Source organism: Lottia gigantea, assembly GCF_000327385.1.
Source record: "Lottia gigantea unplaced genomic scaffold LOTGIsca_9, whole genome shotgun sequence".
Classification (NCBI taxonomy): domain Eukaryota; kingdom Metazoa; phylum Mollusca; class Gastropoda; family Lottiidae; genus Lottia; species Lottia gigantea.
The window spans coordinates 2802132-2820604 of NW_008710950.1; the positions used below are offsets into that span (position 1 = coordinate 2802132).

The following is an 18473-nucleotide window of genomic DNA, read 5'->3' on the forward strand; positions in this document are numbered from 1 at the left end:
AAATGCTGACCTGAGAATATCAAATGCTGACCTGAGAATATTAAATGGTGACCATCTGTAAATATCAAAAGGTGACCTTCAGAGAATATGAAAAAGAGGTCTTCTGGATATCTAGAATGGTGGTCTGAGTATATGAAATGATGACCTTTTGGGAATATCAAAGGGTGACCCCCTGAGTATATCAAAAAGAGGTTCTTTGGATATCTAAAATAGTGATCTTCTGAGTATATCAAAAAGAGGCCTTCCGATATCTCATTGGTGACCAGAGTATCAATTGGGGATCTACTGAGTATATCAAATGGTGACCTTCTGAGAATATCAAATGGTGACCCTCTGAGAATATCAAATGGTGACCCTCTGAGTGTATGAAAAGGAGGCCATCAGAATATCTCATATGGAGAGAATGTCAAATGGTGACCTACTGAATAAAATGGTAACCTTATTAGAATATCAGATCGTGACTTTCTGGGTATATCAAATCGTGACCTTCAAGGCATATCAAATCGTGTCCTTCTGAGTATATCAAATGGTGACCATCTGAGTGTATCAAAAAGAGGTCTTGTGAATATCCAAATGGTGACCTACTGAGTATATCAACAGGTGACTGTCCGAGAATATCAAATGGTGACCAAGGATTATCAAATGGTCACCCTCTGAGTGTATCAAACAAGGTTTCTGAATATCTCAAATGGTGACCTTCGAGAATATCGAACTGGAACCTTCTGAATATATCGAAATCAACGATGGGCCTATAGACAGATTCGTTAAATTCGGTCAAATACTGATTTGCTGGGAATACCAAACTGTGACCTTTTCAAATGCCAAATGATTGCAATGTTACAAATTGGTTATTGACTTCCTGAATATCAAGTTAATAGCAACGTGCACAATAGAAAATAATATATAAAACAAGAATCTAAAATGATTATACAGTGTATAAACTGTTAATAAAATATACCTACCCTGTATAGATTTATAATTGTTTACTGTCTTACTCTTAAGATATAGAAATTGAATCTGATATGACATAAATAATTTATATACCTACCACATGTTACCATAAAACCGCCTTTTGTGTGTTTATTTATTGTATTTTATTGTACTTATATCATACCATAATAATTTAACCTATTCAAAGAACAATTATTTGGGCCTATTTACCACTTGCTGAATTTAAATTTGGCTTGATATAGCTTAAATTTGTCAGACGTTCAACTCTAGCAATATGAAATTCTGTCAAAGAATAACAATGTTATTATGAAGTAAAAAAAAAAATATATAATTGCCAATGTTGAATGTAACAACATAGCATTGTAGGGTGGGTTATCGAAAAATAGTCACCAACTATATATTGTCTGAGCAAAGTAAAATACTGTTAGTCTTAGAATGTCTTTGCGTTGATAAAATATAAGCTTGAGCACACAATATTTCTTTAAAATTTGCTTTTACAGAAGACAATTTTCAGCAAAAATTTTATACCTTTTTGGGGTGAAATTTCTAGGAGAGAAATGTGTTTCTTTTATATAAACTTACAAAAGATTCTATTTTTATCAACGCAAAGACATTCGAGGACTATCAGTTGGTCTACTTCTTTGAGAATGATATTCCAATTCTCTTTAAAAATATCGAAAAAATTCTAAATCTTTTTGATTTGCTCAGACAATAGGTTTTAATAATGCCCCACCCCTACATAGCTGTGATATTCCTAGCTTCTACTCTTGGTTGAAACACCCCATGGTTTCCAGACTAAATAAGAAATTGTTAAATGTTAATCTCACCTCTTTCTATATCTCCCTGTAAATTTATAAACTAAGTGAAACATGTAAAGATATGAAAGGAGCGTCAATTTATCACAAACATTTCTTGTTAGTCAAGTTCAAGTCACCCACTTCACATGATTACTTCGTTTCCTTTTACTTGTTTCATCAAATCCTGTCTGATCTTTGACTAATATATTGTCACCGTAGAACAATAAGCCCGTAAATTACTTCTCAAAAGTCACAGTCGACTTGTCGCATTTCGAATTTTTGAATCTATTCCAAAATGAGTTCCTGTTAAGAGTTACTTTCGAATGCAGTTGATTTTTTTATGAATTAAATTTAGGTTTATGTGATCCAAATAAAAATCAGAACCAACCACCTACCCCATTTACATTATCCTCTTACAGTGCTTTCCCTTCATCAAAATGTAAACATTATGTAACTTACCACTATAATAAAGGTCCGATATATTTTAATATTTCCACACAGATATTAATTGATCAGAACTTCAGGTATACGATCTTAGAGTATGAACTGTTCATTGAGTATTATGAATATGCGTATAGACATTTTTACCCAAGGATATATACAATAAGGTATATGGAGCATACATTAAGAAAGGTGAACAAGATGATAGGTAATTAAGCTTGAGGCAATGATTACTAAATGAGACTATATTGTTAGCCAATGCCAGTAATAACAATAGTTAATAGGTAATTACTATATAAATTATCTATAGTCTCTGTGTGATTGATGTAAAGGTGTTGTTTTATCTTTTAAATTGCATGATGTGATCTATAACTTACGTCATCAAATTGATCTCACATACTTTCTTTATTTAAATATACTTGACCTAAGGATAATTGTGACCATAACAATATTCTCTTGTCCATGTGAACCAAAGGTAACTGCCGAGCATTTGCTTAGAATTGGGCATTTCTTATGATAATATGATTGGTGACACTTGCTTTTCAAACTTTATTATTGCCACTTTTTATCGAGTCCAATTCATCACAACGTTCCATCGAATAGCAAAGTTAGATGTTGAAAACAAACAACACATACGCAATGATTGATATAATTTCGTATATTAAAAAAAGTTAAGGTAATGCAATGTATATAGGGTAGTTACAATCAAAGAATAGACAAGGCAATGTAATGTACAGTGGTTACAATCAGAGAATAGACAAGTTAATGTAATGTATGGTGGTTACAATGAAACAATAGACAAGATAATGTAATGTATGGTGGTTACAATGAAACAATAGACAAGATAATGTTATGTATGGTGGTTACAATCAAAGAATAGACAAGATAATGTTATGTATGGTGATTACAATCAAAGAATAGACAAGTTAATGTAATGTATGGTGGTTACAATGAAACAATAGACAAGACAAGATAATGTAATGTATGGTGGTTACAATGAAAAAGTAGACAAGATAGTGTAATGTATGGTGGTTACAATGAAACAATAGACAAGATAATGTAATGTATGGTGGTTACAATGAAAGAATAGATAAGATAATGTAATGTACAGTGGTTACAATCAGAGAATAGACAAGTTAATGTAATGTATGGTGGTAACAATGAAACAATAGACAAGATAATGTAATGTATGGTGGTTACAATGAAACAATAGACAAGATAATGTTATGTATGGTGGTTACAATCAAAGAATAGACAAGATAATATAATGTGTGGTGGTTACAATCAGAGAATAGACAAGATAATGTAATGTGTGGTGATTACAATCAAAGAATAGACAAGATAGTGTAATGTATGGTGGTTACAATGAAAGAATAGACAAGTTAATGTAATGTATGGTGGTTACAATGAAAGAATAGACAAGATAATGTAATGTACAGTGGTTACAATGAAAGAATAGACAAGATAATGTAATGTACAGTGCTAACAATGAAAGAATAGACAAGATAATGTTATGTATGGTGATTACAATCAAAGAATAGACAAGATAATGTAATGTATGGTGGTTACAATGAAACAATAGCCAAGATAATGTAATGTATGGTGGTTACAATGGAAATATAGACAAGTTAATGTAATGTATGGTGGTTACAATCAAAGAATAGATAAGATAATGTAATGTATGGTGGTTACAATCAAAGAATAGACAAGATAATGTAATGTATGGTGGTTACAATGAAAGAAAAGACAAGATAATGTAATGTGCGGTGGTTACAATCAGAGAATAGACAAAATAATGTAATGTGCGGTGTGTATGGTCGTTACAATGAAAAAGTAGACAAGATAATGTAATGCATGGTGGTTACAATCAAAGAATAGACAAGATAATGTAATGTGCGGTGGTTACAATCAAAGAATAGACAAGATAATGTAATGTGAGGTGGTTACAATCAGAGAATAGACAAGATAATGTAATGTATGGTGGTTACAATCAGAGAATAGACAAGATAATGTAATGTATGGTGGTTAAAATGAAACAATAGACAATATAATGTTATGTATGGTGGTTACAATCAGAGAATAGACAAGATAATGTAATCTATGGTGCTTACAATTAAAGAATAGACAAGATAATGTAATGTATGGTGGTTACAATCAAAGAATAGACAAGATAATGTAATGTACAGTGATTACAATCAGAGAATAGACAAGATAATGTAATGTGAGGTGGTTACAATCAGAGAATAGACAAGATAATGTAATGTATGGGGGTTACAATCAGAGAATAGACAAGATAATGTAATGTTTGGTGGTTACAATCAAAGAATAGACAAGATAGTGTAATTTATGATGGTTACAATCAAAGAATAGACAAGATAATGTAATGTATGGTGGTTACAATCAGAGAATAGACAAGATAATGTAATGTGTGGTGGTTACAATGAAACAATAGCCAAGATAATGTAATGTATGGTGGTTACAATGAAAATGTAGACAAGTTAATTTGATGTATGGTGGTTACAATCAAAGAATAGACAAGATAATGTAATGTATGATGGTTACATTGAAAGAATAGACAAGATAATATAATGTATGGTGGTTACAATGAAAGAATAGACAAGATAATATAATGTATGGTGGTTACAATCAAAGAATAGACAAGAAAATGTAATGTATGGTCGTTACAATCAAAGAATAGACAATATAATGTAATGTATGGTCGTTACAATGAAAAAGTAAACAAGATAATGTAATGCATGGTGGTTACGATCAAAGAATAGACAAGATAATATAATGTGTGGTGGTTACAATCAGAGAATAGACAAGATAATGCAATTTATGATGGTTACGATCAAAGAATGGACAAGAAAATGTATTGTATGGTCGTTACAATGAAAAAGTAAACAAGATAATGTAATGTGTGGTGGTTACAATCAAAGAATAGACAAGATAATGTAATGTGTGGTGGTTACAATCAGAGAATAGACAAGATAATGTAATGTATGGTGGTTACAATCAGAGAATAGACAAGATAATGCAATTTATGATGGTTACGATCAAAGAATGGACAAGAAAATGTATTGTATTGTATTTAAGATACACTGCCTTATATAGAAAATACATAATTATATAGAAATAGTGAGTACAATTCCTAGTTTGAAGTATTTGTAAAGGAATTATGCGATTTTCGCACATTTCTAGTACTTCTGAAGACTATTTACATATATATATACAGATATAAGATTTCATTTTTGGAGATTCTTTTTGTTTTTTGTCATTTGTCAATCAACGAAGCATTTCTTACTCTTACTTTGGTATATGATGGTTACAATCAGAGAAAAGTCAAGATGCTTATTGTCCTGAATGCGGTTATACCACGATAATGTGACATAGCCATTGACTTGATGCTGACTTTGAAAAGACCAAATTAATCAGATCAGAAATACGTCAGTCTTAACTACTAAATGAAAAAAAAAAAACAATCGATATACACTTACAAAAAGATTAAATATAACAGTAGTTTAGTCCAGTATAGTAATAGTTGTGTGAGCTATTTGAAGCGATAACTGTATAGTCTACAATATGTTGTATAATGAATCTATTGATCAATGACTATGATAAATGTTTTATGTTGATGATTAATTGTTAAGAATTGTTAACACGAGATTGGGAAATTATTTTTCTTAATACTAACTTGATCAATAGGTGAAGTGAATAATTGGAAAATCCCAATCGGGAATGTTTTGCTTGTAATTATTTTAATCTCACTGAAAATATTAATATTTTTCCCATTACTTAAAAGCAGGTTTTTAATACCAAACTTATATAAAATGGTGGACAGACTGACTCGATGGGAGACAAACTATCAAGGCTGAATTCAAAATGCGGATGTGTCATAGTAGCAAGCCTCTAATGGAGCGTCAGGGAGGGTTCTCCCAAGATAATTTTCGAAAACTCAAATTGATTTTGTGCATTCTGACACATAATTTGGTTCAAAACGTATTTGAATCATATTTTTAAATATGTTAAAAATAAAGTGGGGGTACAATTGGGGTCACAAACCATTTTGCTAGAAGGGTAAATGCACCCCAATCCTGTACCCCCACTGGCGCCTCCACCGTTTCTTCCTTATTGTCAGATTTCCCAACCTCGACTGTGCAACCTAAGACCCAATCTTTAACACTAGTGCTGTGTTCCTGTCAGAAGGAGTCTGGTTTAACATTAAATTGATTAAGTTGGGATCTAAAATTGCAATCATTGAATGATAGTTGATCAATATTACAGACGAGTGAGAAATGTGCTTCTATTCAGATTTTATTATTAACAATATTGGAATTCACATTAATATAACGTGCCAATTATGTCTGTTCAATTATATAGAGTACAATGTAATCACGTCTCATCCTATCAGCTTCTAAACAGATTATCATCAACCAATCTTCTTTCAGTTCATTAAAAAGGATTGCCCCTCCACTGTACTATAGCTATTACGAACTTCGTACTTATACCTTGATTGTAATAGCCAATATTCGTAAATCACGGAATGCAACGATTCAATTGTAAGCCAGCGAATACAGCAAATCCGAGCACTCGACAGAAAGGCCGTCAACATTATGGCTTCATGTTCACATACTTTGTGTTGAGATCTCTGATTAGCTGTATTCGATAGAGTACAATCAAATCAAATCGCTTCATATACAAACTTTCATGATGCAAAATAGGTGACTAATGCAGTCAAGGTAAACGTACGAAATTCGTAATAGCCCGATATACGTCGATTTTTTATTCATAAATATTGCAAATTTTAGTTATGAACATATACATAGTTTAGTAATTTTTAATAAAAGCCTTGTCAAGTATGTAGATTTAATCTTATCAATTATTTAATCACAATATTATAATATATAACCATTTATTTTCCTTTGTTATCAAACCTTTGATTTGGTCAGCTTTTGGCTACAATACATTCAAATAAGAGACAAAAATATTAAAAGAAAACCGTTTTTAGAGGGAACAATCCATATTTGGGCCTACTTTCCTGACTAGAACGGGGAAGTATAATTGGCTAATTCCGCCAAATTCTAAAAGAATATTATAATAACGACACTTCATTATAAACAGCAGGAAATTAAAAATTGAATACCACCGGTTTGATATATTGTAGAATATATTCAACTGTAAATGTCAAATATTGAAAATTAAATTCTTTGACATTTCAATATATTATATTCATTTACTAACATCATACACACATACACATACACTTATATATATATATAGGAAGGGGGGGGGGGGTATCATATTTTATCATGTATCGGCTGACAAACATACTTCAAAATACCCCACTATCTCTGTCGATATTGATGTCATAGAAAAGTACCTGGGTGACATATCAATAGATAAAGATAAATATACAGTCTAACTTGGTTAAAACAAGACTAATTACTGTTTAACATATTTAATTAAGTTGCTCTAATAATTTTGCTAGAATGAGTTTTTAAAATTCCGATTACAGTGTTTCCTTAATATGGTACTTTATAGACCTCATCAAACTTCCTTATACATTTTAATGTTTTGAGGTTATATATCCTATATTGATGAAATGCAGTCTACTTACATGTTTGAAGGCATCAAAGTATTCAACAAAATTAATACCCATTTTATAATTCCTTTTAGAATTTTAAAACACGTCTGCGTAGTAACTAGCACATTTATCTACTGTTAGAATTTTCCTCTACTATGACAATACATTCAATATTGTCCATTGATTACCATATACAATCGATATAGTTTAGAGCCAGTATGTTACGTTACTCACATAGAAGTATTGTCGACAAATATAAATCAGTATCATATTGTAGAACTTATACTTCCGCGTTGAAAATAGTTTCGGTGATAATTTACCAATTTCACCCCTCTTCCATAATAATAATTGCACAAAATCCATTCGTGTTTTTAATAATATTAGATACATTAAAATGGTGCTTAAAAACTGAGGTCTGTTAAAGGATGTTTTACTACACCTAGGAAATAACCACACCACGTGAAACGTATGGCTATGGAGTAATGGAGGTGACTCATAATCGATTAATGCAGAGGTTGATGCAGACGTTGACTGTCCTGTGGTGTTTTATCTATAATCAATGAATTGATAAACATTATAAAGTAACAGATAATATGTTTCGAATATTATAAACGATTATGACTAAGCCTGAATCAGTTTTCATTATGAATAATGAAATATGACACCAGCATGGAATTTCAGGAAAAGATACATAAGAGTCATTCAGTGACTACGCCCATGATATTGTGAATAGATAAATAATATTTTATAAGGAAATTTTTCGTCGTCATATGATTACTTCCTTAAAATACACCACTTAAAGTTCTTTTTCTTGTACTGATTAAAGGATACTGTCCTTTTTACTTTACAAGCAGAAGCTCTATTTCAGACATTAGATATTTTATACATAACATTATTAATCACGCCTTTTGAATAATAAAGGAACAGATGCAATATTTATGGGTGTTGCTTTGAGTCTTGAATGTATGTAAATAGTCTTCAGAAGTACTAGAACTGTACGAAAATCGCATAATTCCTTCAAAAATATCTCAGACAAGAAATTTCTTTCCCTGTTTCTAAAGAAATCTTTTCGATATATGGCAACGTTTCAAGAAAAGACAACCCTTCTTTTTACCTTTTAAACTCGGATAATTCTGGACACACATGGATTGAAGACTCAAATTTAGTCGGCAAGCTGTGAACACTATTACAGACTTTCCCACAATATAATAGCTTACAATAATAACGCTATAATGGTTTTGATCGGACATACAATTTTAGGCTATAAATGATTATTCTAACATTCTAGTGAGATTTTTCCCTTAAAGAAAAACTGACTTGAAACCTTTGGCTTGTAGGCTAAAGGTGCGAGTACGGTGTCCGGTGCGGGATATTTTCATTACAATAGAAAATAGTAGAAGCGAATCATGTTCGCACCGTGTCCGTACCTCGTGTGTTCACTTGTTCCATTTTCTACTGTATCGATCATCCCGCACCGTCCAACGAACATCGTCTATTCCCACCTATAGACTTTCAAAATTATTGTCATTAATCAATGAATGAATTCAAATTATTGATTCTATATGTAACCAAAACATAATATATTACAAGCCTTTGTTCGTCTCAAATTATTCAGAAAATGTCGAAAAAGGAGAAAAAAATTGGAACACTTACCGAAAAAAAGAACCATCAAACTTCTATATCTGAAACTGAATGGTGTGATTTTAGGCCTACACATGGTAATTTTAATTGGCTCATGTTGTCCGACAATACTTCACGGTTTTATGAGGTGTTTCTATTCAGGACATTCTCGTATTCGTTGAAAAGCCTTTGTGAGCTTTATCAAACAAAACAATATTCAAACTGACACCACATTGGATCCCTTAATCATCGTCTGCTACTCTTCCAGTCATGTGATCAACTTTTCTTTGTTCATTTCTTTCAACCCTTCAAGACATTTAAGACTCAATTTAGATCTTGATCAGTTACTGCCAATTCATTCCTGCCATATCTGATTTATTTTTCAAATGAGATGGAAAATCGCATTTGTATATCTGCATACTTTACAAATTATAATTATCTTATCGTACGATTAGATAACAATTTTTGGTCATATTTGTTTTATGGTGACAAGTCAGACTTGTTCTAGGTGTGTTTCTTGGTGTTCGTAACATGCTGGCAGAGGTTTCGCCGAGAAAAAAATAAATAAAAAATCAACAAATGATTGCAGACAGTTCCCTTTAATGGTGCATGGCTGGTTGTCATTAATAATGTTGTCGAGTTATAATTTCGATGTTTGATAAGCGCGATATAAGGGACACAACTAAAGTTACAAGGTAGTGGACAGACCAAAGTAAATGTTTCTTTTTTCCTTATAAATAATCGGAAACTAGCTGACCCTGACCCTGTCTTAGAAATGCAACTATCCTGGTTTTTATTATCCTGATTTTGACCATCATGATTGTGAATGACCTTATTTTGATAATCAAGATTGTAAATGACACAGTGTGCAACAAAAAGAATTATGCAATTAAACTATTCTCTTCCCATAAGCCTTACACTTTCTGACAATGTTCAATAGGTCTATGTGACAGGTCTGATATTCAACAGACATTGATTTTATTTGCTGCCACATTGTGATTTTTCTTTTAATACAATAGCCATTGGTATGGGGTAGGCATGAAATGGTATTCAGATTTTAAACATATTTCTTAATATTACATTTTGGCCAAACATAATTATATTAGCTTACCATCCTCATTAGACCGAAACACCTGTTTCTATTCCAGCCTCTGGGAGCTCTGGGGCTCACTGAGTTAGACGCATGCTCGCTAAAGCTGAAGACACATAAATGCGGGTGCGATGCCTGCGTTGTGGTAAACCGGTGCGATTATGCGGTACCGTTGCGGCAGGCATGACACATACGCGCGGTTCTTTTTTGCGTTAAATTTGGAGTTATTGCTGCTGTACGTGGCATGTTGACGGCTTCCACTCTGTAATAATGGGGGTTTTCCCACAATGACGTCTGAAAATAATGGAAATCACCTGGGGCACAGCTGCTTTTCACCGGACAGAATGTCCCGAGACTTTTTGTCAGGTGAAACGCAGCGTGGAAATATAGCAACGCACCGCAACAGCATGTATGTGTCATTTCAAATACATACCCTTGTTTTTTTCGATCCGGTGAAACGCTGTGGTGAAATGAACGCATCGCAACGCCGCACCGGACCACGAACCGCGTGAATGTGTCTTTAGCTTAACCTGAATTAAGGTCAAGGGTTTGATCCCGACATAGGTCGAGATTATACCTTCGGATTTTTCAACACGGTTTCCCCCTGCCAATGATGAAGGTATGTAAGAGAGACTGACATGGAAAAAGCGTCTAGTCGTTCGTATAGGACAATAAACCGAGGCCCCGTGTGCTACAGGCTGTGCGAAAAAGAGCAGGTTAATGCCGCTGTCCTGGTAAACTTTTCCTCGTGGCATTGCCCGTCTTCATTAGCCCACATGGTACAGACCCATTCATTTCATTTCTATTCCAGTGGAATGTTTCTGACATAATTGTGAGTAATCGCATCTCTATTGTCATTCTCATAAAAGTGATAACTGGATTCGGTTATATAGTGAATTAAACACCTGAATTAATAGAAGCTTGCTGTTGTTTTACTGTGCAATTTAACTCATTGGTGCCGTGTACCCTGTAAGCATAGAACAGCATACTGATTATCATTAAAGGGAGTCAAATTCATTTCAACGTGAATACTACAGACAACATCCAATATAGTATCTCGGCTACTCCTCCTGTGTTGTTAAATTCGACTGACGCGTCATGCATATTCATATTTGAAATAAATTGAATTGTCACAAAATAGACAAGCATGTTAGAGAACAGTATGAGTTCAGTTTGGAAATAAAACATATTTTGTAAGCAAGAAAGAAGTTGATTTCGTCAGAAAACAGCTGTAATCAGTACCATGTGATGCATCACGTGATACACACGACACGCCCCCATTGGGCCGACGGTCCAGAAAAATATTTGTCCACCTTTGTACTATGAAGTTTGACCCGAGGAAATACCCAGGAATTCCCTTCGTCTGCTAGCTTATTAAAGACAGTTATCAAAGATGAGTGAAAGTTCAACTGGCGAAGGTAGGTTTGGACTTTGATCCGATATCATAGCTTTAATTCTATAAAGAAAACACTTATGTTATAATCAACTGGGCCAGATTGCTTCTTTCATTCACAGTGCGCAGTCGTATCAGTTTTTGGAGAGAGTTTCTTTATTTAAAGTAAGATGAATTCGCTACTGACAGTGTATTATTTTTGAAGAATTAAATAGTTTAATTTTCATTTGATAAATGGTAGATCAAAACGTTTATCATGACAACAATTTTCTCCTTATTTTCTCACTTTTTTTGGAGAAGGTAAAATTATGGAATGTTTATTTCATGTAAATAAAACGAAACGATGATATAGCATTTTTTTACGTAACATTTATACTTGTCTTGATAAGATTTACATGCTTGACCCAAATTGTATTATTTCCCAATACTTTATATCATAGAATCTAGTTTGTAAACCAATATAATGAAATGAGCTTATACATAATAAATTTGTCTTTTTTTTCACTTCAAAACCATTGAGGTGAGGGACATGCAAATATTGTATTTCTATCTCAGATTGAGTAGTCTGTGGAAAGAGCCCTGTGGAATGAACAATGAAATGTTGTCTCTACCTAACCACTGCCTCTTCTGATTAAAATCTTAATCAACTTAATCAGAAAAAAGGATTGTCATCTGGTTTGTGAATTATTATCCACCTCTGTAAAAATGTTACATTCCTATGGTCCTAAAGATATTCTTTGATGAAAATTTCATTTCCGGTACTTTACAAGTGTCAAAAGCTGCTGGTACTTTTTTTTGTCAAAAATCTTTATCTACCCTAATTCAACTTCCTCACCAATAATATCCAATGCATCGAAGGTTGAGTGATAATAATGAGCAGGCTTTCAATAATACTATAAAACCCCAATATCGGTATCAAATTTGTCTGTTGGCATCCCTTTTTTGGGCAGTGTGTAAATGATCTCCTTTGTAAATATTAAAAAATTTGTAAAAATTAAATTTTGAAGACATCCAGAATGTGTCAGGAAAGCCTCTGAGAACAAGTTTAACCTCATTTCCACCATAGTTTTAATAGGTATAGCCAGAAATTATTTATTATTTTAAAATATTCATATCATGAAAATTAAACTTGTATGAGTTGAATTAGCAAATATATCCAATTTGATATCCAAAATGTAAATTTCAAAACCATCATTTTGAGTAACAAAGGAAAAGCATTGCCAATAACAAAAATATGAAACATAAAATTATACAATCTAAAAATGCTTACAAAATTGATATGTTTATGTGGAGAAACAAAACTGAAGTAAAACTGAAGGTATGATAACATCTGAGAAATTTCATGAGGTTGCATTAGAAACCTAAATAAAATGATATGATAAAGATCATGGTGCTAATCCTATCTTGATGAGTGTGTCAGTATGTCCTATCTTATAAGTATTATTTCCTATATAACAGTCATTATCAGCTGGAGGAAGGTGATTGGGTATACATTGTATGTCCCATGATATTATTTTATATAACCTACTCTCTCATAACCTATAACTTACTTTTTATCTAAAAACTAACCCAAATTTAATTTGAAATAAATGGTTCAGACCTGACTATTTATAAACTAAAGTAATTAGTGTGCTAGAAATGATATACTTGCTTTTCTGCTTCTGATAGATGAAGTCAGTCATTGCAGTGTCTAATAAGGAGCAGTTTGCCATGAGAGCAGATAGAATAAAATGAAGATTGTAATGAAGAGACGCAGGTCATTTCAGTTTGAATAAAGATTTAATGAAATTGTGTCAAGATTGAACAAAGCTCATTTCTTCAAGAATTAGGTTAATGTAAGAATGTCATTTAAAGGATGTAGGATGGGGTCTTTATGTTATCTTAAATACTGTCATCTCATTAATTATCTTAATTGTTGAGTTTTTACAATTTTCTATTTTTATCAGAATATATTCTTTGCAAGCATTTAAATTTCGAAACATATGAAGCCCTATAGTATATTATAGTACTGATTAAGATGTAATTTGTAGGTGCACCTTTTGGGAAAAGAATAAATGCATGAAGATGATACTTTGGTAATACTTGTTGGATTTATTTCCCAGTAATGATGTTAGTTTTGGTGATTATGTTAAGCTTCCCAGACTGCATGTTCTTGAAATGATCTTAATGCTTAGATGTCCTAGGAAATGAAATGAATGGAGTTTTACGTCCTACTCTTCTGCACCTTGTGGGCTAATGAAGACGGGCAACGCCATGCAGGGTGCCATGAGGGAAATTTTGCCAGGACAGCGGCATTAGCCTGCTCTTTTTCGATTTCCAACTGTCGAGGGATCTTTAACGTGCACAGCTTGTAGCACACGAGGCCTCGGTTTATTGTCCCATCCAAACGACTAGACGCTTTTTCCATGTCAGCCCCTCTTACCTGCATCACTGACAGGGGGAAACCGGGTTGAAAAATCCGAAGGTATTATCTCGACCTATGCCGGGATTGAACCCTGGACCTTCAGGTTAGCGAGCAAGCGTCTAACTCACTGAGCCACCGCGGCTCCCTAGATGTCCTAGGAGGGTCTAAACTTCTTTCTCTACTTCTAGGATAAGATCGTTTTGAGATTATGTAGCCAGGTCTATATTTACAGAATCAAAAAAATGCCATTGCTTGTAATAAAATCAGGAAGAGGAAAGGGTCCAGAAATCAGCTTAGTGGTGTAAGATTCTTATTTGTACCTGCTATTGGGTACAGAGGATAAGAATTTTTGAAGGCCAGAATGGAAAGGGAAGTTCAATGATGAATCAAAATCCTAATATTACATAAATGAAGGTTAATGCGTATATAGTAGTCTAGTTGATTTCAATTGACATTATTTCTAAAAGAAGTAGGTTTGAATAATAAGTGCAATGCTTTGTGAGTCACATTTAGTCTGTCATCAGTTTATCACATGTAGTGTTCTTTCCTGTTAAACTCATTCAGTACTTAACTCTACAAATCATCACTAATACAGATTTACATTTTAAAGACAAACACCAATTGATCATTTTAATTTTTGATATATAGTTGATTGAAATGGGAGTTGATTTTCGTTATTTTGATACAAGTAAGTTAAATATTTATATTAACTATACGTTAAAATTGTACATTTCAATTTCAAATTAAGCCTTATCAAACCCTTTACAGTTTTGTTTTCTGGTAAATGATCAATCTGATATCTCTATATGTATTTAGCAAGATAACGCTACGTCTATCAATGCTATGGTTTATTATGATCATTTGATCCATAGTAGGTATGGTGAAACTTGATTTCAACTTATCTTAATAACTATATTGATATATAATATATATACTAAAATAGAGCATGATACTCTTCAATATAAAGTGAATAAAAGTTAATCAGTGACTACTTGAATTGATTAGGTTTATGTCACCAACTCTTCCATCCCCTGATGTTTATTTAAACATCATATGAGGACATTTGATCCCTATCTCCAATATTTTCAGTTTGTTTTTACGATTAGTTTCTTGAATATTAAAATAACCACTTGTAATGTAGCAATAAATGGATCCCTATTGCTTCCTAATGTCATATGATCTAAAGATGAATAGTAACTAATGGTGTTATACCTTAAAAAGTTGATGTGAGGCATGTGGTTCTGAATTTACTGTTTCTTTCTGAAGGAATCTGACGGATTTAAATATATTGCTGTGTTGGATTTCATTTTATGTTGATAGAAAAAACTGAGAAAGCTTATCAATAAGAAGTGTAATGTGTTAATTTGGGGTCATTAATGTATTAGTCACCATCAATATATAGTTTCTGCTGTCCATCATCAATTGTTTCCTTCCTGTCAACTATACAGCAATATCCAGAAATAATTAACCCCATCTCCTGTCTTACCAGTCTTCACCAATCTTAATGATGCATGATAAGATCAACTATCATTGCTCAACACCATCGGCTGTTACACACAATCCTAGAGTCAGACGCAGTTTCCACTCAGAAATGATGAATGATGGGAATAATTGGAATTCACATGGACACAGTAATTCCAGAGGCTGGTACCATCAACCTAGAGAGGTGCCACACTCAGTTCTTCATGCTACTTCTCAAGATCAGTACCAGCTTGGTTTTACAGAGCAGATACCAATGCCTCCACCATCATATTATAAAGGAGTTGTTGGAGCTGCTCAAGGTCATCAACAGTTCCGACCTGCACCAGTCAAACGACAACAGTTTTCATCTTGTAGATTTTATAAATCCAATATTCATGATGCTCAAACTTACCATGATTTTAAAGTTATTCAAAATTTATTGATTAAACAAGGTAATATATATTTCTTATTTCAACTATCTCTTTTCACATTCCCATCTATAAAATAAAAGTGCAGGTTTTCAGGCATTTCTGATTAGTTAAAGACATTGATTTATTAAGCAAATAGTAATGAACTTACTTAGTGATAGCCTATTTAGTTGAAATGAAGTGTTTTTCACTTGAAGTATTCTTTATGTCACTTGGTAAGAAAATCTTATTTTTCACTGAAAAAGAAATGGTCATTAACCTGTGTTTACTGAGTTAAATCAAGCTAACCATTAAGTACATGTACAGGTATATTTGTTTTGGATACTGATACTAATTCTCTTTTCATTTGACTAGAGATATGAAATATGAATTGAGAAAGCTGGTTTGAAATAGGGGTTGAATTTCAAAATGTTTGGACCAGGACATAGGGTATCTGAATTGAACTGGAGCTAAAGAATATTCTACAATTCAAAGACGTGACTTGTATCCATTAGACCAGAACTCATTATGTGCTGTTAGATGTATGTTGTTGGCGCCCATTCATATTACTTTATAAACGCTCTGAAATCGTAGTTTATAACCAGTTTTATTAAAAATGTGAATCTGACTCTTCATCTATGATATAATAAAAAAAAACCCTTTTCATATTGACAAAAGAGCAACAGGTTGCTGAAATCAGGTGATAAAACACATATTGAGATGCCATATACTCTATTCAATTGATTAATTGTTATAGAATGGGAGCCAGGTGTATTTTGATTATTAAATTTATATTTTTTGATTAAAGATGGATGAATGAATAAATTAAGTTTATCATGAATAATAATTTAGTTCCTAAAATTGAAAATATTAACCGCTTATGCTTATGGTTTTTAATTTATATTTGTAGATTTTTTCATTTGTTTGTTCTTTATATGCTTCATTAAATGTGTTATATCCTGTATTTAGACTTCCAGAATTAGTTAATTGGGGTATTTGAGTCAAACTGACACTAATGCCTTCAGCCAACAGCAGTTAAGGGTTAGGATATTGTTTGGTATTTTTAGAAACAACAGTAACATTTTGTAAATACATTATACATATTGATCATTTTTTAATAATGACAGAATAAATTTGAATTGAAAGAAGATTGTTACAGCTTCTGTTGTGAACCCAGAAATACTGACTGTCCGAATTTGGACATGATTTTTACCTTTACCTTTTACATTACAAAAATCATCTGTTCTCAAAAAGGTATGTGTAATGCAAACAAGCAAGCTTTCTGAGAACGGTTCTAATATTGGTCCACTTTGGGAAGGTGGTCTTTGAACAGACTTAATAAATTAGGATGATGTACATGGTAACAGTTTATTGTGCATGTCTTCTAAGAATTTGTCAATTTCAACTCTTTAAGAAGAGTTTGAGAGATAAGTTTCCAAGAACAGTTTTCATTTATACTACAATTGAAGAATCTTTTAGTTTATAGGGCCTGGTGTAAAAGTCTATTGTCCCTTGTAAAACTTGTATGACTGTATGTCAAACAAACACAGTCTTGATTTGGTAAGAACAGGGTGCAGTAAGCCAGTATCTAATTTAAGATTAAGAGCAACTCCTACTTAATATGGAATTTTATATTTATGTTTTCTCGTGACGAGTTTAAACTTTTGTCTTAGTGATTTTGAAATGACAAATAAAAGGTACAATAAACTACAATCTTACCAATGTCATATCAGGTCAAGAATATCATTTAGATTCATTATATATAAACTGTATATTTACATATCATAAAACATTGGCAATATTAGTCTCAATCACCAGCAACTTTTTGGTGAAAAATATATAGGGTGAGATTTAGCACAAGTTGAGCTCTTACTTCAAACTACTTGAGAAAGAGGCTTATTTGCTGGCATTTCTGTTTGGAAGAAAGAAATTGAAATGGCAAAGATTTTTATGAAAAAGAAGTCTTTAAGAAGATCAATTGTTGGAATTGTTCTATATTAAGATCAATGATAACAGGATAATCAGGATCATACAAAACAATATTGTAATAATGAGATGGATTAGTGGGGATTAGCCATGTTCAGAAATAGATGGTATATATATATATATATATATATATATCATTTGGTAACATCCAATGGTCAAAATGAGTGTTATACTGAAATATGCAGTGTGATGAAGATGTAGAATTTAGAAACCAGAACAAGCTTCCATGATGTAAACATTTAACTCAACACCTTTAACCAACACAAGTGAGGCTGCAGAGATACAGGGACACTGAAAAACAGTTCCTGTTTATCAAGAATGTTGATGAAAAACCAATAT

The 18473-nt window shown here is 32.6% G+C and overlaps 1 protein-coding gene across 1 annotated transcript; it reads left to right on the forward strand.

Moving 5' to 3' along the window:
- Positions 1-15787: 15787 nt before the first annotated feature.
- Positions 15788-17117, forward strand: LOTGIDRAFT_155819 (hypothetical protein; the record flags this gene model as incomplete). Its single annotated transcript, XM_009068336.1, has 2 exons — positions 15788-16193; positions 17059-17117. The coding sequence occupies 2 exons, from the start codon at positions 15788-15790 to the stop codon at positions 17115-17117; spliced, it is 465 nt and encodes a 154-aa protein (XP_009066584.1).
- Positions 17118-18473: the final 1356 nt, after the last annotated feature.